General features: G+C 55.1%; 2 protein-coding genes across 3 annotated transcripts in view; one reads left to right on the top strand and one right to left on the bottom strand.

Annotated features, from left to right (window-relative positions):
* The window catches only part of SLIT1 (slit guidance ligand 1), a 62,643-nt gene extending 54,795 nt beyond the window's left edge, over nt 1-7,848 (top strand). For both annotated transcript variants that reach the window (XM_065068207.1, XM_065068208.1), the window contains exons 26-37: nt 380-543; nt 930-1,054; nt 1,249-1,346; nt 2,147-2,286; nt 2,651-2,744; nt 2,906-3,043; nt 3,392-3,629; nt 3,717-3,847; nt 3,943-4,097; nt 4,163-4,451; nt 5,330-5,541; nt 5,620-7,848. In XM_065068207.1, coding sequence (XP_064924279.1) covers nt 380-543; nt 930-1,054; nt 1,249-1,346; nt 2,147-2,286; nt 2,651-2,744; nt 2,906-3,043; nt 3,392-3,629; nt 3,717-3,847; nt 3,943-4,097; nt 4,163-4,451; nt 5,330-5,541; nt 5,620-5,864 — 2,029 coding nt within the window. In that variant the 3' untranslated portion in view covers nt 5,865-7,848. The remainder of the gene's footprint in view (nt 1-379; nt 544-929; nt 1,055-1,248; nt 1,347-2,146; nt 2,287-2,650; nt 2,745-2,905; nt 3,044-3,391; nt 3,630-3,716; nt 3,848-3,942; nt 4,098-4,162; nt 4,452-5,329; nt 5,542-5,619) is intronic.
* A 563-nt stretch (nt 7,849-8,411) lies between these two features.
* Nucleotides 8,412-26,348, bottom strand: LOC102091690 (microtubule-associated protein futsch). Its single transcript, XM_065068209.1, has 2 exons — nt 23,469-26,348; nt 8,412-21,375 (listed from the first exon to the last, which is right to left on the bottom strand). Exon 2 carries the CDS (start codon nt 21,306-21,308, stop codon nt 16,908-16,910), a length of 4,401 nt encoding a protein of 1,466 aa, XP_064924281.1. The 5' UTR covers nt 21,309-21,375; nt 23,469-26,348; the 3' UTR covers nt 8,412-16,907.
* Between the last annotated feature and the right edge of the window lie 464 nt (nt 26,349-26,812).

Raw genomic sequence — 26,812 nt, 5'->3', positions numbered from 1 at the left:
ACATCTGCTGCTCCCTGCCCCGCTCTGCTGTGGAGCAGAGCAGCCCTCCTTCCTCCTCCTCTCTTAGAGCAATTACTTGCTGTCTCCCAATGCTGTCCCCACGAGCTCCAGCCATGACCTTCTGGTTGTTCTCAGCAGCCCATTCCCATGTTCCTGCTCTGCAGGCTTGTGTGGCAGAGCCTAGGCTGGCCCCACAGCTCCTGTACAACAGTCCTGTTGTTTCTGTTTTCTCTGTTTGGTCTGGAAATAGAGAAACACTGGGTTCCCCCCTCATGTGGCAGCCCAGCCAAGAGACCAAGTCCTGTCGTGTACCAAGGTCTGCAAACCCAGTTCCCTCTGCAGGGCAGCAGGTGCAGTTTTGCCCTTTCTTCCCCTGTAGAGCCATCGGGGCCAACCCCCTGTACTGCAGCTGCAACCTGCGCTGGCTCTCCAGCTGGGTCAAGACAGGATACAAGGAGCCAGGCATTGCCCGCTGCGCTGGGCCCCCTGACATGGAAGGCAAGCTGCTGCTCACCACCCCCGCCAAGAAGTTTGAGTGCCAAGGTGAGAGGCGTCTGCGCCGTCTGTCTGGCCACCCGTGTACTCCTCAGGCAGGGCAGCAGGTGTCATGGGGAAACAGGCTGCCTCCTGCCCCATGCCCAGCAGAGAGATGCTCTGTGAGTCTGGCAGACTCCAGCATTTAATCTGTTGAGCTGCCTTGTGGAAAATGGGGACCGGGATGCTTCTGTCCCCTTACCTGACTGGTGGCATGTCCCTCATGACCAAGTGGAGCATGTGCCTGTCCCATTGCCTGGCACACAGCCCCTCAGCAGGGCAGGCTCTGCTCCCAGACACTGCTGTGGCTCTGCCCCCTGTGTTGGTGCCCACAAATGGACACTTCCCCATCACTCCCCACACTGGTGGTCATCTCCTCACCTCCTGTCCTGCAGGCCCACCGGCCCTGAGTGTCCAGGCGAAGTGCAACCCATGCCTCTCCAGCCCCTGTCAGAACCAGGGCACCTGCCAAAATGACTCCCTCGGCTCCTACCGCTGTGCCTGCCCCAGTGGCTACAAGGTACCATCGTTCTAGGGGTTCCCAGAGGGGAAAGGGGCAGTGTGGGGGTCTGCCATGCCCCCAGGGCTCACTGCCTGCAGGACCATTCCCCCCTCCCTGCACACCTCAGTGCCCTGCTGAGTGGGACAGGGCAGGGGGAGCAGGACACGGTGCTGTGGCACCCTCCTCGCTCCCACATCTCCCTCTATCCCCAGGGCAGGGACTGTGAGGTGGCACTCAGTGGCTGCTCCTCCAACCCCTGTGCCAATGGGGGAACCTGCCAGCCCCAGGAGGGGGAAGGACTTGGGTTCAGGTGAGTACTGAATGGGAACCCATGAAAGATGAGTGTTTGGGCAGTGGCACAGAGCCCTGGCATCCCACAGAGACATAGTCTGATGCTTCCTTCCCTGCCCATGTGCTCCCTTGGGGGTATAGCTGGGCTGTTGCATTCATGCAGCAGCTCCAGCCTGTGGTGCCTGCTCTCTGCAGCCCTGCCTGCAGCTCCTACCAGCAAACACCAGTAGGGATGAGCACTGGCTCTGTTTCCCCATGCCTCCAAGCCCTGCAGGCTCCTGTGCTGAGGGCAGGGGACAGAGAGGGTCTCACTGCCACAGGAGGTGTGGGGAGGCAGAGGGCAATGAGGATTTGGACTGGGTCTCACTGCCACAGCAGGGCTGACTGTGCAGGACAGGGCAGGATGCAGCCCTGGGGCTGCTGCTGCTCCCTGCGGGGCTGCCGTGCCCCCATGCAACCCTTTATACCCTGAATGCTTCAGCCCTTTCTGGGAACCAGGGCCCAATTAGTGGCTGAAAATAGACAGGAGGCCGGGGGCGAGGATGTGGGCTGCACAACTGCCTGGACCCCTGGGCTGAGTGGCCTCTCAGCCTGTTGTCTTGGCAACTCAGCATCCTCACTGTGTGCTCTGTGTGGGGCTGCACGCTGCCACCCTCCTCTGTGCCTGGTGTTCGGCAGGGGGGCACCAAAGTCTGCTTCACAGAGTCTCTCGGCATGCCTGTCTGCTCCTTGCCAATGTCCTGTGTTGCCATTTTGGGGGGGATCACCCCAAAACACTCTATTTCCCACGCCCTGATGATGCCCCATGCCCTGCGGCAGGTGCCTATGCCCGGTGGGCTTCGAGGGCCTGAACTGCCACACTGCCAGCGACCCCTGCAGGGAACACAGCTGTGAGAACGGGGGCTCCTGCGTGCCTGGTGCCACCAACTACACCTGCCTGTGCCCTGCCCGCTACACAGGTAGGGTGCTACACACCTGCCTGGCAGGGGGATGTGCCCAGTGCTTCTCTCTTCCCACTGATGAATGCTAATAGCTTCTCTGCCTGCTGTCCCAGTGCCCATCACCACAGCCTCTGGGACCAGCCACCTGAAGTTTGGGTACACCTGGCTGAGTCCCCATCCCCTGGGGTGTCCTCACTACCTGTCTGGGGCAAGAGCTGCCTCCAGCAGAGCCCTGCACCCACGGCAGTGTGAGCCGCGGGCTTCACAGCTCCCTACCTTGAGCTGAGCCCCGGGGGCTTCCCCTGCCCCATGGGGGCCAGGGCTGTCCCTCCAGTCCCAGAGCTGGTGGGCACCCCCTGGCACCCCCTCGTCTGCCCTGCAGGGGATTTCTGTGAGCAGCCATCGGATTTCTGCTCAGCTGAGCTCAGCCCATGCCGGCATGGCTCCACCTGCATCTCCACCAGCCAGGGGCCCAGGTGAGAACCCCTCCCCACACTGCTTTCTCCCAGCTGTGTGGTGGGGAAGCTTAGCTCTGGGCAGCTGCAGGTTATGGGCTGGCAAGGGTCACGGGGAGGGTGACACCAGGAGGGAGAGGTGGGAAGGAAAGAGGCGGCTGTGAGCCTCTCACCTGCTCCAGGTGTGAATGCGCGCCTGGCTACGTGGGGAGCAACTGCAGTGAGGACTTCGATGACTGCCAGGACCACCGGTGCCAGAATAACGCCCGCTGCCTGGATGAGGTGAATGGCTACTCCTGCCTCTGCACCGAGGGCTACAGGTACTGCCAGGGAGATGGGGGGTGCTCTGAGAGGGTAATGGAGAAGGTTACATGTCACTGAGCAGGGGGGACCAGCCCTGGCTACCACATCCATCCATCCATCCCAGTGCAAGAGGAGGGAGTGGGGCTAGTGGTGTATGTCCTCATGGGTAAAGGCTGAAGGGAGCCAGCATCCCTGGGGAGAGACCCCAGGACAGGAATCAGCATCCAGGCATTCTTCTGACACCACTGGCTGGAGAGTCTCCCTGGGGACCCCAAAGCGGAGTGCTATCAGAGCCCCATGGGGCAGTGGGCAGCAGGTAGGGTGCCGTCCCATCCCTGTGCCCCGCAACACCCTTGACCCTGCAGTGGCCAGCTCTGCGAGATGCCACCCCGTGCCACCGGCCAGCCTGGTCTCTGTGAGCGAGCTGAGTGCCAGAATGGGGCCCCATGTGTGGAGCGGGGCACCCGTGCCCTCTGCCAGTGTCTGCCTGGCTTTGGTGGCCCCAAGTGTGAGAAGCTGCTGAGTGTCAACTTTGTGGACCGTGACACGTACCTGCAGTTCACCGACCTGCAGGACTGGCCTCGGGCCAACATCACACTGCAGGTGAGCGGTGGGGGGTGTGGGGGCATTGGGGGATGGCATCAGGGGTGTAGCCCCAGGGATTTGTGCTCTCCCTTCTCCCCCTGCCAGGTCTCCACAGCTGAAGGCAATGGCATCCTGCTTTACAATGGCGACAGTGACCACATGGCTGTGGAGCTGTACCAGGGTCATGTCAGAGTCAGCTATGACCCCAGCACTCACCCCAGCTCGGCCATATACAGGTACCTGCCACCCCTTCCCTGCTCACTGGGGACTGCCAACCCCATTGTATGGGCTTGGGGGGTCCTCAGCCCTCCTCACCAGCCCTCCTCACCAGCGCCGAGACCATCAACGATGGGCAGTTCCACACCGTGGAGCTCGTGACCTTCGACCAGATGGTGAACCTCTCCATCGATGGTGGCAGCCCCATGACCATGGACAACTCGGGCAAGCACTACACGCTGAACAGCGAGGCCCCCCTCTATGTGGGAGGTAGGAGAGGGGCTAGGGGGCTGGTGGGTGGCAGTCAGACATGCTGACAGCCCTGTTCTCCCCAGGGATGCCTGTGGACGTCAACTCAGCTGCCTTCCGCCTCTGGCAGCTCCTCAATGGCACCAGCTTCCATGGCTGCATCCGCAACCTCTACATCAACAACGAGCTGCAGGACTTCACCAAGACACGGATGACGCCCGGGGTGGTGCCAGGCTGTGAGCCCTGCCGCAAGCTCTACTGCCTGCACGGCATTTGCCAGCCTGCCGGCGCCCAGGGCCCTGTCTGCCATTGCGAGCCCGGCTGGGATGGGCCCCACTGTGACCAGCCCCGCGGGGGCCCCTGCCAGGGGCACAAGTGAGTGTCCCCACATCGCTGCCACACAGCAATGGCCCTGCCCGCCCCTCCCATTGTCTGTCCAGCCATGCCATGGCGGTGCTGTGCCGTGGTGGTTGCGCTGTGCTGTGGTTGTGTCATGCCATGCCACTAGCACAGTCGTGTCGGGGTTGCACTGTGCCCATGGTGCTGTGCCAGAGCCACACCAGCGCTGTGGCTGTGCTGTGCCACCATGGCTATGTTGTCCCCAAGCCAGGGTTCTTTCTGCCTGGTGTGCATGCATGTAAGCCAAATTTAGCACACAGCAACGAGATATTGCTTATTACAGAGTTGCACAAGTTTGGATGCTGGAATAAAGCGAGCACACCAGAAAGAAAAGTAACAACTATTATATATGAAATCTTATCACTACATTCACACACTCAGGGCAGCCCTAAAGAGCCAATTGTTTACATATTTGCATATTGGTTACATAGTCATTTTAGCGTATAATGAGCAATGTTCAGCTCAAGGACATTTTATCCAGCAGTCTTGACATACATGTTAAAACAAGACTCAACTAATTGTATGGGCTCCAGAATTTCTAAAGCTGCAAAGGTCAGTGGTCTGTGTAGTTTCTGATTAGCTGTTTTGCAAGTCACTCTTATCTTCATTAGAGGAGCAGACTGACCTAAAACTGAGAGGATTTACACATCTTTAGGTTAGCAACTGCCAACAGGGTTCATGCTTTTAAGTGGTAGTGACTAGAGATGTGCCATAGCAGTGCCGTACTGTGGCAGTGCCCTGTGCGATGCTGTGCTGGCGCCACGCTGGTGCTGAGCCACGCCATGCTCTGTGCTGGTGGGCCATGCATGTTGTTGCCATGCTCGTGTGTGCCTGACAGTGCTGGGTGCCCACAGGTGTGTGCATGGGCTGTGCCTGCCCCTCGATGCCCTCTCCTACAGCTGCCAGTGCCATGAGGGCTACCAGGGTGCCCTCTGCAACCAGCCTGCTGAGCCGCCTGACCCCTGTCACCACTGGCCCTGTGTCCATGGCCACTGCCGCCTCGCCCCAGGGGGCCAACCCACCTGCGAGTGCCACAGTGGATACACCGGAGCCCTCTGTGACCAAGGTAGGTGCGGGGGAGGTGGGTGCCCAGGGGGAGCAGCCCCACACTGGGACAACGAGGCTGAGCATTGCTGTCCCACAGAGCCCGAGTGTCATGGGGAGCCGGTGCGGGACTACCACCAGGTGCAGCGGGGCTATGCCATCTGCCAGACGACACGGCCGGTGGCCTGGGTGGAATGCCGGGGGGCCTGCAGCAGCCCTGGAACTGGCTGCTGCACTGGGCTGCGGCTCCGGCGCAGGAAATACGCCTTCGAATGCAGCAACGGCTCAACCTTCGTGGAGGAGGTGGAAAAGCCCAGCAAGTGTGGCTGCAGCCAGTGCCTGTGAGCGGCCACTGGCCCTGGAGAGCTTGGGGGCTGGTGGGGAGCGCCCCCGGAGCCAAGGACTTTGCTTTGCCCTGCAGCTGTGGTGCTACTGTCTGGGTGTTTCCGAACTGCATCTGCATCAGGGAAGCCTGGCGGAGGGTAGAGCTGTTGCATCTAGAGGTTTGGGGAAACAAACAAACAAACAAAAAAACAGAAACAAAGCAAATGTGTAGATAGAGGATTTTTAAGAACTGCAGCTGCACAGATGTGTGGATATGGGGTGGGCGCTCCGCCCAGCTGCTCCCTGCCTGCTCCCTGTGGCACTCTGCCTTTCCCTGGCACAGCCCTGCAGCCATGGAGGGCAGCGCCTGTGTCCCTCTGTGTGTCCCCTCCCCAGCAGTCCCATTCCTTGTGTCCATCCAGGTGAGCTCGGGGCTTTTCCAACCCCTGGGGCTGGAGCAGAGGGACCTGAGGTGGCAGAGCCTCACAGACTGTGGCAAGCTGGGGCTGGCAGAGGGCTGCGTGGTGCAGCTGGTGTCCCGTGGTCCTGGCAAGCCCAAAGACTGGCTCCCTGCAGCGAGCGGCTCCCCAGTGCCCTGGCTGGGGTGCCGGAGCCCAGAGTGCCCTAAACAGTGTCACCAGCTCCACAGCTGCACACTGGTGGCACTTCTAAGCTGTGCTCACTGGCTAGGCTCTTGAGTTTCATGGGACACAGCTCCAGACACTGCAGTGGCATCAGGGTCATGCCAGGTGGAGCGGGACCAGGCTGGTCTCAGGCATGCTGAGCAAGGGTGTAAGCAGTGGGGCACAGGTATCTGGGGAGGGGGGCTGTCCCAGCACCACCCCTGCCCTGTTCCATGAGGTCCAGCACTGTGCTATTTGGAGGGGGCCCCAAATGCTGCCAGGACAGGTGGGTGGCTCTGCTCCAGAGCTGGGAGCAACATGGGAACCCCTTTCCTCCAGGCTTGACCCTGGGGGAGCTCTGCAGCTGGGTTAGCGAAGTCCCACTGGCCCAGCCAGCCAGGGCAGGAGGCTGCTGGGACAGCCAGGGTGTGCGTTTGCTGTGACCATCACCAGGGCGTCAGCCTTGTGGGTGCCGGCGCCTATTTGAAGACGCAAGCCTGGAGCTGACACTGCTGCCAGGGCAGGTACTATCAGCTCCTGGACTTGGTGTGGATGCCCAGGCAGCCCCCTCAGAGCCTGCAGCGGCTGCACAGGAGCCGGGGCAAACAGAAGAGCCCATGCCAGGGAACCACACACACCTGACCTTCACAGCATCACTTCTACGCCCGTGGGCACCAAGGATGGTGGAGGCCTGACCTGGGATACTATGCACAGCTGGAGAATGTCACCACATCACCCAGGTGGACCAACTCACCCCAGGACAGCAACCCCAGGTCCCTCCATCTCACCATTCCAGCACATCGGCTTCAGGTCTGCACTGCCAGCTGTGGCCAGGCCCTGGGCATCTCTGCCGGGTGCACCTGGCTCCGTGGGTGCCATCGCCATCCCTGCTCACCACCGGCACCCAGGACATTCCCACCACCACGGGAATGTGTTTCTGCCACAAATGTCCTCTCCACGGGAGCCCCCTCTGCCGCACAGAGTAGCTGGGATGTGTCTCATTTTACTCGTGGCCTGGCCGAGGCTTGATTGTGTTGTGTTTCTGTTCTTGCTGTAAGCTAACCGCTAAAGTATCTCTTTATACAGAATACTTACAGATTCTAATATATATTTGTATTTCATTTTGTTATAGTATTTTTATATGTTTGGGGTCAACAAATGATGTTTTCTTTTTGTTTACAGATGCTACTGGGCAGGCAAATGACAGTGGCTTTGTTTGGCCCGTGGGGTTTGTGTGTGTCACTGTTGAAGATGCTGGTTTGTACTAGGCTGGTGAGGGAGGTACTGAGCATCCTTCCGCTGGCAGAGGCTGTATTGTTCTAGGAGATGTTTGGTATTGTCTATGTTGTCTTCCATGTGAACATGACATTTATTCAGTCAGAGGCTTGGCCTCTTCTTTCCTGGACGGGAGAAGGGGGCAGCTGGTGCTCAGGAGCTGCTGGGGAGATGATACTTGGTCTTACCATGGGTGCTGACCTGCTACTCCTGGAGCAGCCCCAGCCACCTCTTCTGGCCAGAGCATCGCTCACACGGTGCAGGGACGTGCAGCCCTGGGGTTAAGGGCTCATCTCCCAGGAAAGCCGGTGTTATCTCTGCACCACCTTGCAGAAGGAACCATTGCTGCCTGGGGCGTGCGTGGGGCAGCGTGAGAAGGCAAAGGGCCAGGTGTCCCTTGTGAGGATGGGACGGCTGAGGGGGAAACGGGACACCCGTAACTCTATGGGAATGGGAGAGGGGACCTGGGTAGCATGAAAGGATTGCACCTTTTGTGCCATGGAAGGTGGCACCACCAGCTCAGGTGTGGGTGCACTCAAATCCCACCTGGGCATTTATATCCCCTCTCCAGAGAGCGGGAGTCCCACCCCACCCGGAGGGTGCCAGCTTACTGCTCCCCTTGTGCACTCACTCACCTTCGCCCTTCCCGAGTTATCACACCAAACAAATGTTGATATCAAAGAAATGTTTAATAAGCTGCAATAAAATACGGACCTTTAGAAAGCTCATAGGGTGAATATCGACAGCAAAGAAAAGAAAACAAGGTGGTGGGAATCCTTGAGGAGTTCAGATCTGAGTCAGGGACCTTTTACCTGGAACAAGAACACAAATTCTTCCATAGGCTAAGATGAAATAAAAGACAGGAGCACAGAGTTCACAAAATGTCAACATTTAGAGAGTCGATACATATTCAAAGTTCAAATGACCCAGCTCTTATAGCTATACATATTGATTTAAAGCAACTTAATATAATTTTATTTTCTTTTTTTTTTTATATACACTTTCAAAGGTTCGTCAGGTGAGGTATGTAAACATTATCTAATGGAAACCCCTCTCCACATTTCCAACCGAGAATTCACAGCAGACAGTTCATTTTCCCAACTCGTGACGCAGTGCGTCCTGCTCCCCAGAGCAACCGGGAATGCCGGCCCAAGCCACGGCTCTCCCGGGCGCCGCCACCGGCCCCCAGTTCCCACCGCTGGTCTGTACAGTTCACATTGCTTAGGCTCAAACATACAGTACCGGACAGGAGGACTTTTCAGCTCAGTATCTACAATTCATATAGAAACAAACAGAGAAACAAAACTCTCCCAGGGAAGCAGACACAGATGAAGGAAAAACATTGGCCATCAAGGTGGAGATAATATTTAAACCTTGAGCATCTTAAGAAAAAAATTGCTGGGTTGTCGTTGCCTTTTTTTCCCTTTTCTGTCTCTTTTTTCTTTTTTTTTTTTTTCTTTTTTTTTCTTTTTTTTTTTTTTTTTTTTAAACACACCTGTTCCAAGGGTGAGGGAAGCATGGGGCTGGCAAGGGGTCCTGTGGGGCCAGGACCCAGCAGCACTCCCTGCTCCAGCCTCCAAAATTGGGGACCCATCACCATAAAAGCAGCAATGATCCTGCTGACACTGCCCCACACAGACAGCCAGGGTGGGGGGCACAGCCAGCAAACACTTCCAGCAAAAAAGGCGTAAAAACACCCCACAAAAAGACACACACACAATAGAAACAGACAAACAAACAAAACCACAGAAGAAAAAAACAAACACCTAGGAAAAAAAGAACGACCAAATTACCTCAAACCCCCTGGAAGAAGAATAGAAATTGCAGAACAGCAAGTAAGCAAACGACCTTCTGGAACCAGCACTGGGGTTTTAAGGGCGACTGTGGCGCTGTCCCGGGGGTCACCCAGACCCGCAGGACGCGCAGGAGCCCCGAAAGGCAGCTGCTCGCTGCAGTAATTCACTAGTGGGAGTTTGCTATCAGTAACAACCTACCCTACCCTGGCCGCTTTAGCGGGGATTCCCTGGGGGTCACAGCAACTCCCACTTCCCACATCCCTGGGGACACCTCCTTAGGCATCCCCAGGTCAAGAGACCCCCCAATCCCACGCTGGACCAAGCCCCTGCCGGGAGTGGGGTCATTTCCAGCTGGCCCTGAGCCCAAGAGCCCCTGCCATCAAAGCAGGCATTATTACTACAAATCTTATTGCTTGCAGTGCCTCCCTCCTGGGGAATGGCCGTCCCATTGGCCACGGGAGATCACTGTCCCCCTGGGGACCATGGCCATTGACCAGGTCTGACATCATCACAATGAGATGAGTTAATGCTTCAACTTTGACATGACATAAAAAAACCAAACACCACCACCGCCCCCCACCCCATTCCCATCCCGTCCCCCCACGCCATAGCCAGCCCTTTGGTTGCGGCACGCTGGGGTGATACAGTCCCACCAACCGACATACCAGTCAGAACAAGAATCTGTGGAAAGCCCATGAAATAAATATTAAAAAAAGACTATTTACAATATTAGATCTGTGAGCATGAATTGAGAGAAAAGATGCTTTTTCCTGCCCCAAAAAGCTTAAAAAGTAGGTTAGCATCCTGCCGCCTAGCACAACACTATCTTACATGGCACCTACACATAATATATATTCACATTTCATTTTAAAATTAGGTATTCTTACAAACAGACTTAGAAAACATTAGTTAGCAACATATCCCAAGGGACTGGCCGGCCTGGCCTCTGGACCCACGCCACGCCGCAAACACCGGCCGGCTGCATCCCAGCTCCTCCGGCTGCCCCCAAGCTGCCAACCTGCCCTGAATCAAAACTGCCAGCTGCCCCCCGCCATCCTTCAGGGAGGGGGTGGAAGTGCTCGTGAAAGAAAGGGCTTGTCCACAGGGAGGGGAGGAGGAGGGATGGGGACCGTGATTTCTGCTAAGCCTAGGGGTGAGCTTAATACAAACAAGAACTCCTGAGAACATCTTAGAACAGATGGATTCATTTCACAACCACCAAGCTAAAGGATGGGCTGAATGGATGCTACGATACATGGGGTTGGGGGGAAACACGGGTGATGTGGGGACGTCGTAGCCTTGTGGTTTGCTCAAAAACACCTACTGCTACAAGAAAAGCTGCAGTGGCATTCCCTGGCAGGGGGGAGCCTCCCCCCACCTCGCTCCCGGGCCGTCCAGGCACACAGCCCAAGGATGCAGACCCCAGGATGCCGTGGCTGGGGCTCAGCCCTCTTCCCCTGGTGCAACAACCGACGGTGCAAAGGCGAGAGCCCGTGCCAGACAGACAACAGCCCATAGCTCCCTGCTGCCCCAGGCACTGCCGGTGCCCATGGGAGGCTGAGCACCGCAGCCTTCCCAGTCGCCTTCAACGGGGAATGCAGTTGTCAGGCTGAAAGAATACAGGCTGGAGGGAGAAACTGTCCATCAACAATTCTTAAAAGCAGGACAGCAGTACATCTGTGTCCTTCTGAGATTGCGTGTCTGTTTCCCGGGAGGTTACAAGGGGCTAGCAGAGCTTTCAGAAACATCAGCATTTCCAAAGGTGCTGTGCAAGTGGCTGGGACACGGGCTGGGCTGCAGCTTTGCTCATCCACACACCAGCACAAAGCAGCTCCAGATGCTTGTCAGCCCACTAGGTCCAGCACCGCACGGCTCTCCCCATCCCTCCTGGGCCGGGGGCACAGAGAGCAGTGGAGACTTAGATCATCTCACTGTCCCAGCTCATGAAGGATGATCAGCAATGCAGCTGGAAGCGTCAGCACCAGCGACCCAGCGCTTTGGAGGACGTTTCCTCAAATGCGTCTCACTGATATGTGGGCAACTGAACACTGAAAGACCACAACACACAGCAAACACAAGCAAGTACCTCATCAGTGATGAATTATTAGTGATGAATACAAACACATGCACACCTTGGATATACTGCACACATCCCATCAGCTGAGACACCCATTCCAGGGCACGCATTGCTAGGCAAGAACCAAACAGCTGCAGATAGAAGGAGCCATCCTGGGCTCCAGTTGCTCTTGCTGTAGCCCTCAACCCCCAGACAGATAAACTTTGACTCTGAGCTCAGCAAACCCAGCCCCTCCTGGAGGTCAGATAAGATGGATGGTTCCTGATCACGAGAAGACCCTGAGCTGCCAATGACAAGGTGAGAGAGGAAAAGGTAACCATGCAAATGAGGGGAGGAGGTCTGGCAGCAAAGGGACAGTGAGGACATCTGTGGAGGTGCAGAGCTAAAAGATGCTGCTCCTTGTAGATGGACCACAGGAGCTGGGATGGAGACTATTACAGTTTCAAGAATAGGATGAGAAAGTGGCCAGCAAGGAAAGCCAAAGTAACAGCAAAATGAGAGGACTGTTATGAGGGACACAGCACTTGTGCTGAAATGGGGGCTGAGGATGCAGAGCAGGGAGCTGTGGGTTGGCTGAGGAAGAGGAGAAGGAGGAAGAGGAGGAGCGCAATGAGGCTGCAGAGCTGACGATGGCACTGTGGTAGTGCCAGTGGGCAGCAGTGCACCACAGCAAGCAGAAACGCTCTGATGGCCCTGTGGAACAAGGCAATAAAGCATGTTGCTGATTTCCTTCCATTAATTAAGATCAGCTGCAGCTCCCTGTGCATCCCTTGCATTGCGTAGAAGCTGCATTTACTGCAAACAGGCTGCTCTGAAGCAGGGGCCGTGCCCCAGCAGCACACCTCACCGCTGACTCGCTGCAGAACAAACAGAAACAAGCAGTGTATGTCCCAAGTCAATAACAAAGAGCAACAGGTTATATATGCTATTACCTCTACATATTTCTGTGTCTCTTGTGTACTCTTCTAGCTGAAACATGGCTGCATGGAGAGGGGAAATTGAGAAGTAAATTGGGAAGGGAGTAATGCAACATGAGGACTGATTAGGAAAAAAAGAAAAGGAAAAAATTAAAACATCTGAGCACTGATAAAGAAAACAGAGCTACCCAGAAAACGCCACCCTGCACCTCACATGCAGACCCTTTAATTAATTAGCAAATTACAGCATCCCTCCTTCCTGCCCCAAAGTAAAGCTCTCACAAAAGTAAGTGTGAAGCACATCAAAAGCAGGTCTGGTAGTCTGCAAGACCTGGCAGCCACTACTGGTGTCAAGTGGAGAATGCACACAGGGGAGGCCAAGGGGCCACAAACAGCATCTCCCAGAGCAGTGAGAGCAGGGAAAGCAGCCCGGCAAGGAGCTGGGGGTTTCCTCAGAGCAGAAACTCCTAATGCTTTTCTAGACAGGATGACCATCCCTGCTCTACCTCACCCCTGGGGCAATCCAAAGGACTGCACAAATCTGAAATTCAGAGAATTTATAATAAAGCACCAATATGCCCACCGGGAAGTGGGCTGGCGAGGGCATGCCCCAAGTGCTCCCTGCAATAACTCAGCCACAGGTGATGGCTTCACCCTACCCATCCCTTGACAAACAAGCCTCCTCTCTGTAAAAACCACCTGCATGAACTAAACCCACCACCCAGAGCAGCAGCTGTGGGAGGAAATGTTCCTGCTGGCTCCTCGCAAGCAGCACGATGGAGAGACGAATCATTCCGGTTCTGCTTCAAAACTGTAATTTTAAAATAAAGGGGAGTTGTTGGGAGAAAAAGAGAAGGTGGGGAGCAGAGCAGCTCTGAGCAGGGAGCTGGGAGGGGCCCCTGCTGACAAGACCCCAGATCAAGTCACCCCCACCTCGGTACCTCCTGCGAGCCCCTGCTCCCTGTCCCTGCAGATGCCCACAGTGCTGCTTATCTGCCCACCGGGGCCAAGCGCCCACAAGGGACAATGCAGCACACACCCGGTCTGGGCTGCTCTCAGGCAGTAGTCTGAGGCAATTGTATTTAAAAATGGTTCTCTTTGAAAAAAAACCTCAGAATTATTTGCTTTCTCTTCATTTCCTTTCCAAAGATAAGAATAACAGCCAAGCTTAGACCTCTTGTTTCAGCCCCATCCTGACACAAAGCACACCTTCTACCTTTTCTCATTAAAGGGAGCAGAAATTCAGATGTACATCTATGAGGCACTGCCCAGCTCCCATTAAAAGTCAGTAGGCTCCTTGCACAGATTTCACGAGTGTTACTCTTTGCACAGAGCACACTGGAGCTGATGTGGGAAAGCCAGGGATTGCTGAACACCCCTGGCATCCCCCCAGGAGGAACACAGCTGCTGGCTGAAGGTGATGGGAGCCTGGGACAACCTGCAAGCACTTTGTGCCTCAGGCCACGTTGCCTGCACACTGCCCAGAGTGGCCAAGACCACCTCAATCCTTCCCAAAGCCCTGCGACTCCTACAGCATCTGCTGACAGGGCTCAGTCCCACGGAGACCTGCCTTCAGCACAGGGGATCTCCATCCAACCAAGCTGAAACACAGCAGTTTGGCAGAAAGCTACAGGCTGATCCCGGGAATTCAAAGGGGTGGGAGGAACGCAGTTGCCCTTTAAGCATCTCTGATTCCTCCTCATGACGGGTCCCGGCCATTGCTCTCCGGAGCTGGCAGGGACACTGCCAGGAACCACCTAAGCCAAGCAGCGCACACCGAACTGGAACAGATGCTCCTCTCCCACACCAGTGTGGTGCCCACTGTCTCCCACCCTTGCCACGATGGGCCAACAGGTGCTGGAGGAGCCCCAGGGCACGGGAAGACAGGCAGGAGGCTGGAGCAGCCACACTCCAAACAGAAAGCCTGTCTCCACTTGCTTTGTCTAGGTTTTTATCCTAATTAGGTTCCCACTCCCAGAAGCGGAGAAGATGGAGAGCAGAGCAGCCTGCATTTACCAGCAGCTAAAAAATTAGAGAGAAAGGGAGAGAAAAAGCCCCAAGGAGCACCTGGTGCCCCACACGTGCTGCAGGAGCGATGGTGAAGGACTGGTGAAGCTGGGAAGGATGGGAAAAAGGAGGCTGGCTGCTGGGGAGCAGCATCAGGAGCTCCAGCCCAGAGGAAGGAGGGGGGACCGAAAGTATGGGTGGAGAAACAACAGGGAAAGACAACCTGTAGGAAAGGTACAGCTCAGTCATTTAATTGCCATCAGTGGCCTCCTGCCTCACACCTCTCCTGAAATGCTTTTAAATCTTTTCTGATGGAATGTTTGACATATTTAATGCATGCAGTAAAAATTAAAGTAATAGATAACTTCATATTAATCTGTACAGGGACTGACAGGCTAGATTTAATCACTTCCTAGCTGTTCAGAGAGTTAACTTATTCTAGCATGATTCAAAGGAAAGGTAAAGAATTTTTCTTTTTTAAATCAGCCATTTCATAGTAAGAGAAAAATGTGCTGCAGCCTCATGTGCGTCAGCGCTGGGGGAAGGGAATACCTGCAAGAGAGCCAGAGGTGCTCTGTGAAGGGCGTGCAAACCTCAGCCGCCTTCTTTCATCCTTTATACTAAATAGGTACAATGAAAGATTTAAAGACAATTATCTGCTTTCCACCTTCAGTCCACAGGTTTTGGGATCTGGGGTTCAATGCCAACCACGAAAAGCAATTCCTATTGCAGTGGAGCCCTCTCGAGCCTCTGCCCCCAGGCAGGCATCTCTCCAACAGTGGCCTGGCCGGCAGCCTGGCCCTGAGCAGGGACAAGGAGCTGAGCAAAGACCAGCAAGTGGCTGTTAAAGGCTGGGTGACCGCAGAGCCCACACAGTGCCCTCTTGGGCACCGGTGCTTTCTGCACCATCAGGATTCACGCACACAGACTTTGTGCAGTGACACGAAAGTGAAATCATGGAGGTGCAATGGCTGAGGAGAGTCCCATCCCCAAGCACAGACCCAACAGTCCCTTCTCAGCCAACAAGCATCCCTGCCCAGCAGAGCCAGCACAGCCACCTGCTCTCTGCCCCTCTAACAGGGTTTTCTCAGAGTTGCTGGGCACTATGATCCTGTTCTGCCACTGCAGACCCCCAGCTGGCTTTTAAATGTGCCACAGGGGCTTGCAGAGGAGCCCTGCAAAGGGCTCGTGCAGGACAGGGCAGAGGCTTGGCCACTTTCAGACTCCACAGCACCATGCACAAGCAGGGACAAACCAACCGCAACCTGCTAGTAAAAGGACAAAATGCAAATTACAGTAAAAAAATAAACTTAACTCAGTCCCTTCTCTTAACCCTATTCCAACTGCAAATCCTGGCTTAGGAGGGTGCCAGGCAAGACATCATGTACAAGAGCACAGGGCAACGGCCAGGGCTCTCCTGCTGCAGAGCACCAACATCAGAAGCTCGAGCCTGTAAAAAAGGAGAGATTCAGCCTTCAGCGAAGCGCTGTGGAAACTGCTTTGCCATCAGAGACCACAGAAATCACCATGAGCGCAGCAAAATGGGAGCAGGAGGTCTGTCCAAAAGCAGGGTACGGCAGGACCAATTAATCCCTGAAGCCAGCAAGAAAGAAAGACAGATACAGCCCAGTGTGCCCGCCCGACAGCAGTGGATGCAGCAGCCTGGTACCTGCAGCATCACCTCTGCCTGAGCGGGACCTCCCCACCCCTTGGGCTGTGCAACTGAGGAGCAGGACAGCCCCCCATCAGCAGTACACACACCAGTAGCTAATTAACACTTTTGTGCAGGTAACGGTATGGGACACCAGCAGCTGCTACTAACGAACCGACAAAAGACAGATTTGCCTTTCTCTCCCTCACTGATGGGAAATGGTTTTGGTTTTGCTTTAAATGCCACTAAGAAGACAGACAGAAGGAGGACTCTGAAGGAAAGGGAAATGTTTGCGTGCACCCAAAGGCTGCCGAAAGCTACTTCATGTGCACGAAGGTGGTTTTCTTTCTGCTACAGTACAAGTGCTTGTGCCTCAAGTATAAAACGCAAGCCTCCAAATCACACAGACGAGCTTCTTATTTTTATTTTTAAAGTGATAAATAAGGCACTGTACTTTTAACTAAAACTGCCTGGTTCCAAGTTTAAAAAAACCCAAGGAACTTTCCAGCTGCAGAAACTTCCTTCTAGACAGCAGAGCCAGACAGCCCGACCTCTTCTCTGTCCAAGACACATCTGCCGATGCCTAAAATCACGAGCGTTATCCTTTAAAACTGCGGATTTTTAAAGGCTTGCTACAGCTTATAAAAGCAGCTTTAGTTAATGCATGGTAAAGGGTTACTACTATACATCAGTTTTGTACATGGCTACCGGTTCTTTGCTATTTCGGGTCCAGGCGCGAGCGCTTGCTGTGCGAACAGTCCACTTTCGCCCTCAGCTTCCTCTTGCCCTGAGACCCGTTGCTCTCCTGCATCTTCTTCATGGACCTTGTCAGGGTCTTCCCACCGCTGGGTTTCTTGTTGGCCATCTTTTGCGACCGTGTGGAGGACTCCCCCAGGGGCTTCTGCTTCGGGGACGTGGCCAGCTCGTCGTGGCTGAGGGCCAGCACGGCCCGTCTGCTCGTGTTCTCCTTGCCCTTTCGTGTGGGGAGCCGCAGCTTCTCCAGCTGCCTTTTCGGGGCTCTCTTCTCTTTCAAAGACATTTTTCTAGACAGTTTATTGCTCCTTTCCGTGACAGCCTGCTTTCGGGTGGCAGGAGCTTTCGTGCTGACCTCTGAATGCTTTATTTTACTGGCCTTCTTGGCAGGCAGCTTGTCCTTGGTGGAGCAGCCAGACCGCTCCTGGGTGCTCCCGCTCTCCTTCAGCGTCCTCTTCTTCCTGCTGAGCTGGAGGTCAGCTTTGGGCGAGGGGTCCTCCTGGGACCTGCCCTTCCCCTTCCGGCCCTTTCCCATCCCATCCACTGACAGAGACTTTGCCGGAAAGGCATCTGCTTTGATCTGCAAGGCCAATTTTGGAGACATCAGTGGGTTGATGCACACGCTCTTCCGGTTCTGCTTGCTCTCCAGGGGTGGGTGGTCCCCTGAGCCATCGCTCTTCTTCTCCGCCTTCACCAGGCGGTGCTGGGCTCGCAGCTTGCCCCGTAGGTTGGAGTACTTGCGCAGGATCCTGGTGCTGGCCTGTGTGGGCAAGCTGGGGGCAGGCTGGATGGTTTTGTCTTCACTCAAGTCCTCGGTGCTGGTGTCAACTGGAGACATCTGGCTGGGAGCGGTGGCTTCTTCAGCCTCCACTTTATCAGCATTCTCCCGAATTTTGGCCCAAAGCTTTTGGTTCTTCAGGTTATTCCGAGCCGGGGTAGTGGCAGCAAACTTTTTGAGGTGTTTTTTCAAACGTTCGGCTTGCAGTGAGCTGGGATAAAGACTGGAGGAGGAGTATTTCTGCATGGGGACTTTGATGGGGGGGATCTCCCCCGGGAGGCGGGTGTTGAGTTTCTTCACGATCACTAGAGACCTGGTTTCAGTTGTCTCCATAAACCACTGGCAGATGTCAGACAGCTTAAAGGCCTTCATAAACAGCATCTGGACAGGAGAAAGCTTTTGCACTTCTAGCGACCCTCTACTTTTCCGTGTCCTTTTCTTGCTTTTCCAAATCTCTTTCAGCTTGTCGGCTTTGTTCTTTACCTTGGGGGCTGGCTGCACCTCCTTCTCCAGCTGAATCCAGCCCTTCTGAACTTTCATGTACTGGGCATTGAACTCAGCAATGAGCTCCTGCGTGTCCTCTTCAGCACACCACTCCACGAACTTTGGTTTGCTGTCAGCCATGTCCATGTCCTCCAATGCTGGGGAGTTGTCTTTCCCTGAACTGTATTCATCCCTCAGTTTGGGGATTGCTTGCATAGACTCCTTCCCTTGTGTGCTCTTTTTTGCAGTGTCTACAGGTGCAGGTGCGTGTCTTAAGTTATAAAACTGCAGGGCAACCTTTTTATGCTTCGCAGCCTTTGCTGGAAGATGCTTGCTTCCTCCTCTGCTGCTGGGACATGGAGGTGAATTGGCCACCGGCTCGGAGTTCTCCAGCTTGCCCATGTCAGAGCCCTTCTCATCTTTTGCACTGCCATCGGCTGGTTTCACATCCACTTGCCCAGCATCATTTGCAAGTACGCTGGTCTCCAGAGGGAGGAGAATGCTTTGCTTCTCAGAATCAGCCTTGATGCAGATTTCTAGCATCTCACCCAGCTGACTTTGGGTGCCATTAGCAGGGGGGTCGTCTTTAGAGGAATTTTCTCCCTCTGCTGCAGTTTCTTCCGCTAAGATGCTTTTATGGGTTTGTCTGGTAGTGACCCCATTCTCCTCGCCTGGCTGCTGCTCAGCGATGCTCTCTGGTGCCCGGCTGGTGTCTGGCCCCTTGCTGGATTTGAGCAGCACATTGGGGAAGCAGTCGTTTGGGAAGTGCACGGATGCTGCCCCATCCAGCTGCACTTCTCTCTTGAACCGCTTAGCACCAGAGGTCTTGGAAAATTTGATCTGCAGGCAAGGAAGCTGCACAGAGCTGGAAGAACGAGCATCCTCAGCATTGCCCTCGGCAGGTGACTGGGATTGCTGGCTTCGGAGACGGCGGTCCGATGCCACGAGAACTCTCCTGCCTTTCTTTCGTTTCTTGTCTAGACTGTCTTTGGAAGAGGTGGAGTCTTTCCCTGCAGCATCTGAGCTGTGGTGTCCAGGTGGCATTTCCCCTTCAACAGGCTCTTTTTCACCTGCTGGGCTGCTATTCTGCACTGTCTCCCCTTCTGAGATTTCAGGGAGGGCTGGGCTGGCTGGCACAGCCTCCTCTTGCTCATCTGCCACGCCCAATAATTCAGCTTCTGGTTCAGCATCGATGCTTTTGTTCACATCCATGAGCTGCAAGGCGGCAGGTGGCTCTGGGGGGCTCTCCCTGTCCGTGGTGGCAGGTGACTCATCAGGAGCCTGCTGATCTGGAGAGCATGGGGAGGGCTCTGCCGGGCATGGCCCGCAGGGCTCTGTGTCTCCCGCACCTGTAGGCTGGACAGGATCGCCAGCACCATCAGGGGCCAGGAGTGCCGTGTCCGCAGTGGCAGGGGGGTGTGAGGAGGCCTTTGGCTCCGGGCTGGTGGGAAGGTCTGGATCAGTTTGTACATCACAGCCTGAGCAACCTTCCTCCTCACCAGGTGCTTCTGAGATGGGAAGCGCAGCAATATCGGCAGCCTGCCCACTGCTGCTGCTGTCCTTGGAGGAGCCCTGGCTGCTGCCACCCTCCTCAGGAACAGTGCCTCCCACTCTCGTACTCCCTGCTTCAGCAGCAGGGGAGCCAGGGGGCAGCAAGCCGGTCGAGCTGTCCTCTTTTTGCGGGCTGGGTGGAGCAGAGAGGGAGAAGAAGGGCACAGCCATGGCAGCTTCCCTTGACCGCAGCGCCCGGGTATCCCGGGGCTGCACAGTGCCCACCTCAGCTCTCTCTCTCGTTTCTCGGCCAGTTGGTGCCCCTTTGGCCAGAAGCCTCAGGGAAACCCTTTTCTCACCTTCCCGTCCTGCTCCTGCAGACCCCCCCACTGAGAGCACCAGGGGCGGCTTAGCACTGAGGAGGGTCTCTGTTCGCAGGGCCAGCTCCTCTCCCCGGGAGCTCTTCACCAGCGTGCGGACGGTGGGGAGCTCGCAGCACTCCCCGTTGAAGTAGTAACCCCGGGTGCTCTTCCTCGCTGTCTTGCGGGATGATACCGACCGCTGGCTCTCGAAATGGCACTCGGTGATGGGCTGGCTGATGTAGACCACGTCACACTGGTTGTCGTAGTCATTGATCCTCAGCCCTGACGCCTTCTTGCTCTTCCGAGTGGATCGGAGGGTGGCTGCCTTGGCGCGGGGGTGCCCGCCGGGGGTCCGGTGGGTGGTTGGCGTGGTGCCGGTGGGCAGCCAGCCCTCTTTGGACTTGTCCAGCGGGCCCTTGTCGGCCGGAAGCAGGGGGCAGCCTGCCTTGCCCTTGGCCACGGCATGCAGGTGGTTTTCTTGCTTTGGTCTCGCATCTTGTTCTTTTGCGTCTAAGTCCTGGTGCAAGGATGCTTTTGAGCTGCATTGCAAAGTGTTCTCTTTGTCAGCTCTGCGAGGGGGGGTCACTGCAAAGCCAGGATCCCAGGACTCTTCTGGCAGAGCTCTGAAAGAGCTCTTTTGGGGCCCCAGACAGCTGTCTAAGCTGTCCTCGCTGCTGTTCACGTTTGCCACTTTGACCGAGATATAACCTTCCACAAGAGTCTTACCTGCTAGCTGCTCTTTATTGTCCTCACACTTTCTGACACCAGCTTCTTGCTCGTGTCCAGCAGCTTGCTGCCCTTCCAGGCTCTTTGCAGCATGATGGAAATTCAAAGAGGAAGAATTCAATGTGCTGAGGTATCCTTGGGTGGAACTATCCTTTGGACTAGCAGAACGAAGCCTGGTCATGGGGAACTCAGACAAGTCCCTTCTCAAAGCAGGACTGGAGCTCTCTGCTCTGTCCAGAGACTTCAGCTCCACCGGCTGCTTTGGGCCTTGTCCCATAACATGCAGGAGGCCATCGGACCCCGACTGTCCTGGGTCCGAGGAAGAAAGGGGCTTTGATTCAGTACAAGTAGCACCCTTATCCTGATTTTCAGTGCTTCGTTGGCTACAACCAGAGCCACAAGTAGATGCCTCCATGCTCTCGGATTCAGACAACTGCTGGCCTTCAGAGTCTGGTTGTACTTCAGTGTATATGTCGTTTAGCACACGAATGAATTGCTTCTGGTGATGTGTACACAGTCTGACCATAAACTTCTCCAGTGGAGACTTCGGCTGATTGTTAGAGTCTATTGCTAAGGCCTCTGCTGCATCCTCACTAGAGAGACAAAAAGAGAAGCAATCAGTAACATGTACCAAGGAATAAAAGGTTATGCTGCAAAACTGGAATAACCCTTCTCCTCCCACTCTGGCCTATCACTTGCCTGACCTCCAGGTGAGATCAAGCCCCCTGTTGTCACAGGGCTGGCAGGTATTCCCTCAGTCCCCAGCAGGCACACTTATATACGCATACTGCTGGCAGGACACAGACTGTAGTTTTGTTTGTCTCCCACTGCCAGAGCACCCATAATTACCCTTCTGCCTTGGACATCCAGGTGCGTGGGCACCATGTGACATGTTCAAAGCAAACCTAAATTTTCCAGTGTAGAAGGCCCAGCACTTCTGGGGCTCACCAGAACGACTGCACACCTCTGCATGCTCCATCTGCACAGCCAGGCTGGCTGGGGCAGAGCAGCATCCCAGCTGGGCAGCCAGATGCCAGAAATACTGTAAGTCTTCAAATCCTGCTTATGCCTCGGTGGCAGAAGATGGGCCTAGGGCAAACGGAGCAGACCCGAGCCTCCTCTCTAATCAGTGCAGGAATTTTGGCGAGCTCCCAGCCTGCAGGACATGCAGGCAGCAATGCGCCCTGTGTGGTGTGGTGCCTTGCCATTTGCACTGACCCGTGATTTACTGCCATTTAATAAAGCAGCTCTGCAGCTGCAGGGCTGTCAACAAGCAATGGTCACTCAGAAAGCTGTGATTCTGCAGCACCAGAGCACTGCCACTAGCTAGGTCTCAAACTGAGGCAATTACCATTTACCTCCTTGGCAGAGGCAATTATTTAGGACGTACTGGTGGAGAGGCTAAGGGATAATGACCCAGTGTTTGCATGGACTCCTCAGGAGTGCCAGGCCAGGTGCTGTTATCGAGACCATATCTGTTCCCAACGGCAGTGCAGGTGATTCCCACTCAGTCCTGGCCACCCCGAGGGGGCTGCACACCATGGCACCCACACTGCCTGGCACGGGACCTTTGCCAGCAACACCGGGTTGCTTTGCAGTAACAGTTGCACTTTGCACCTCCTGGCCTTGTACTGGAGGAGTGAAAGTCTTTCCCCCATCTCTACAGTCTTGCTCTTCCCCCCAGCATCACATATTGACCTCTCTCACTCAGCTGGATTGAAGGAGGCAATGCTTATCGCAGGGTTCTGGTCCAGGGTGAGGAAAAGCAGCTTTTTCTGGAGCGGGTTTTCCCTCCCCACACTGCCAGGCGCAGGGCTCGACGGGTGGACAAGGAGGAAGAGCCCTGGGCAGAGAGGAGGAGGAGGCAAAGCTGGGGAGCGGAGCCGGCCGTGCTGGGTGGCAGTGCTGTGCCGGAGCCAGCCCAGGCAGCCTCACCTGCTGCTCACCTACTGCTCGCTTTGGCCTGGCAAGTGCTTCCCCCTGATGTGGGTCTGCTCCCAGGCTCGTCAAAGGGCAGAAAAAGGTGCCCAGGGGCCGCTGCAGGCTGGCCAGGTGGCATCCAGTCTCCTCTTCGCCCAGCAATGCTCGGCTGCAACCAAGCCTGCTCTGAGCAACTGCTAGCCAGCCCTTTGCTTTCCAGTTTGCTCAAATATTTCAGTGTTTCAGAGGCTTTGCCTCTCAATCATGGCTGTTCAGTTTCCTTAAAGGCTTCTTGGGCAAGGGTCTCGCAAAACTGGCCAAGAAGGCTGAGCAAGCTCTGCTCGCTGAATGTGCTCCAGCACCTCCAGAACATGCTCCCAGGTCTAGTGATAAACAACGTACCTCAAGACTGCTTTACTACACCCAGGCAAGAAAAACACCCTCCAGCAACAGTCTCAACTGGTTCTACCTAGCGCTGTGATGACTTTCGATTTGCCATGCCTGCGATTAATTCAAATAAAAATGCTCAGGTACAACCTGGCCCCTCTCCAAAGCCCTGTATGGGAGGGTTGTCAGCCAGGATCTCTTACACAGCCCAGCTCCTCCCCTTGCCCTGCTGAATAACAAAGGGGATTAAAAAAAACCTTTTGCCCCCCCTCTGCAAGAGAAGGGCTTGGAGCAGGGGGCTTTGCAAAGAGGCAGAGCTCAGCACAGGTTTGGGGTTTTTTTCCACCTTTTGCAAAGAGGGTGGTTGCTTTCCTCTTACCTGCTCGTCAGAGCAGCTCCTAAGAGCAGCAGCCATCTTTCCTCAGCCAGCCTGAATTTATACGGGCGGCAGCAGAGGTGTGGCCCTGCCCCGGCCCACTCCGCTGCCACACTCCCCAGGGCAACCTCAGCAAGGTTATGGTGCCAAAACAGCCGAGCCCCTCCTTGCCAGGGCACTTTTGGGTGCCACACACACACAGCTGCGAAGGAAGAGCCCGTGGCACGGGCAACGCGGTGGGTGATGGGGAGGAAGAGGTAAGCTACAGGCTGGGTGAGGGAGGAGATTGTGGGTCTGTGTATGGAGTCCCTGATTTGTGAGAAGAGACCAAAGTGCTTGGCCACAGTCCTTCCTCACCTTGCAGTAAGGATGCTGAACACAGCTGGCCGCAGGTCATGCCTACTTTGCATGGGTGCACAGGGCTGGAAAAGACTCATGTCCTGCTTGTATGGCAGAGGGGACCTGGGATCCCTCGTACTTAAGGCTCCTGGCGGCACTTCTGCCTTGCCTTTGACTAGTTTCTTCCTCTGAAGTTTATCTGAGGCTACAGTGCTCATTTTCACCTTATTTGCCCCACTGTACTCCAAGGAGTCAATATGAGATACACACAGCTTGTCAAGCTGTAAATTTAAAAAACAGAGAGAAATCTTTTTCCTGCTTGATAAAGGAAATAAATCCATTCAGCCTTGATGCCCTTTGTCCTTAGAAGACCCATCTCATGCTCAGTGACACAGTTCACCTTCTTCTGTTGGCACACTGCACTCAAGGTCTTCTGCTTCCACATCACTTTGGCTCAAAGGCTGCAACTTCTCACCTTGAGCTCACCTGTTCCTTCTCCAGCCCATCCCCATTTGGGTCCTGCAGGCAATATCCCCTTTTTCTCGGTTTCAAAGGGTAACCCCGAGGCACAGCTCTCCCTGGCATCTGCAGTCAAGCTCTGAGCATGGCTGGATCCCACCTCGGTCCTTCCTCTCCCCATGCCCCGGGGTGCTGAGCCGCAGCCTGTGCCTCTCCATCCCCACACCTCCCAGACACAGCTCTGTGCTCCCTGGGACCCAGTTATCTGCTCACCGTGGTACCTGAACAGCATTTCCCACCATTCCCGTCTGTCTAAGCTATTAGTACTAAACAAAACATGCCCATGGCCATTCTCTTGCCCGGTGGCTGATGGATGCAGGATTGCCTGGGTCCTCACTACTTAAGGCAGTTTCAGAGAAGAGCTTGTTTCATGCTCAAGTATAATAAAAGAGTTTATTTCAAGTGCCCCATGGCTTCAGGCGGGGTTGCTTATGGTTTGTGTCAACTGCTGCAGAGAAACTATTTATGTGGCTTATCAGAGAGGAGAGGTGAGCTGATTGCAGAGCTGAAGTGCCTTCCCAGGGGAAGGTACCAGCTACCAACAGGTTGCTCAACCCTGCTGGCAAAGGCACAGCAGGAGCTGAAGACTGACTGGTGAACACAGAGGATGGGAACGGGGAACGTGGTTTTAAACAGGAGGAAGAATTGCTCTCCGGAGACAGTCACCCCTGTCGCTGAAGAGCCTGCCTTTTGGGAGAAGCAGAAGCAGCTGGGCTCATCAGACGAGCAAGGGAACCCGGGGCATCCCATACCGTCTGCAGCCTCTCCCCTGTGCCCATGCTCACCCCTTCCCAGAGGCCTTGTCTTAGCTTTGGGTGTGCATGAGCAAGGTCAACTCTCTCAAGCGCCAGAGGAGCCACAAGCCTCCTGCAGCTCCATGGCTGGGGAGAGGTGATTTACCAGGGACCTTCTATGCCTAGAGCCAAGCTGCAAGTGCAGCCACAAGCCCGTATGGGGTACCCAGAAGGATTCACTGCAGTGAGAGAGACAACCCACCTGCCAGGGCGCTTTCCTGCAGAGCACGGGAGATGGCAAGTCTGCCCTTTCTGGCCACCAACTCAAAATCTGTCTACACAAGGCTGTGGCTGCAGGGGATCCTCTGCTCCTGTGCCACAGTGCCCCCAATCCAGGCCTGCTGCATGTGTCACCCCATGCCAGAAGACGTCCCAGCATCCTAAGCAAATCTTATCACCTGAGCTCCTTGCTACCTCCTGGCCCTTCTAGCTCTCCCAGGGCAGCCCTGTTCTCTTCTCCTTCCCCGCCTGCTGAAGAAGGTGTCAGAGGCATCAAGGGGCAGGAGCTGTCAGAGACACAAACCGAGCTGTTGCTATGCAACCCCAGCAGTGCAGCAATTAACGCTGGCGAAAACGTGCTGTGCTCTAAAGCTATTTGCATAGCTGCGTGCTGCAACACATTTGTTTGCATTGTGCCTCTACTGTTTAGTGGAGTTTGAAGTCAACCCTCCCCCAGCTCTTGCTAGGGGAGACCCAGGGCTTGCAACAAAGGCCACGTGGCTGGGGATGATGGGGCTGGGGGAAGGCAGGGGTTTGTTTGTCGGCAACACCTATAGACTGCCCAGGTATAAGATATATAGTATGGGAGGGAAAGGCCAAGTTATCTGGATTTCAGCTTACGCAGCCCAAGGAGCTTTGCCCACCAGCTCCCTGCAGCGTCCACAACCCACTGGTGGGGTTGCCACATCTCCCCTTTTCCAGCTGCACCAGGGTGACACTGTGCTTGTTCTGCGTGTGAACGCCAGAAGCAGAGCTTTAGGGACAGCCCAGCCCGCCTCTGGTTCAAGAGTGCATTTTGTGGGGGGAGCAAGGGGGAGAAGAAAGAGAGGGAGAAAGAAATCAACTGGTTCACCCCAACCTGCCTGGGAAGCTGGCCTCTGAAAACCTGCCAGTTGCCAACTACAATCTTCTGGTTTGCCCACCCCAAGTTTCTCGCTATTGAACATGAAGCCTGTGCTCTTTTTGGGTTTATTTTTTTTAGCCCTTGAACAGCGGTATGATTGATTATAAGTTTACAGGTATGTTTTGTACCTCAGAGGCACAAGAAGCAGCAGCAGAACAAAAGTTCAAGGCTAAGTGTTTCTGTTCCTTTCAGACCACTTTAAGCACCAGGATTATAGTTCTGTAAAAGAAACAAAGCATAGCTACAAACTTATAAAATCCAATTTAGTATTTTTATGTGGGATGACCTATCCCCTCCCTCTCCTGCTGCCAAACAGCTGACTCTGTGCCAGACGGTGGAGCCACCTCGCACCACCCAAAACCAGAGGTACCCCTGGAGCACCCCACCCAGCTGAAGGGTACCTTGGAAACCTGGCTAAAGAGAAGATTTGAGAAACATGGATGACTAAGAAGAAAGCCTAACTTGTAAGTGATGCTCTCCATCAGCTGAACTCAAAGCCTGCTCTGATGCCAAGGTCCAAGGCAGCGTGTCTTGCCACCCTTGGGTGCCACCTCCAGCCCTGCTGGTTTCAG

Source organism: Columba livia, chromosome 6, assembly GCF_036013475.1.
Source record: "Columba livia isolate bColLiv1 breed racing homer chromosome 6, bColLiv1.pat.W.v2, whole genome shotgun sequence".
NCBI classification, from domain to species: Eukaryota; Metazoa; Chordata; class Aves; order Columbiformes; family Columbidae; genus Columba; species Columba livia.
This window is presented reverse-complemented; position numbering and strand designations above follow the sequence as displayed.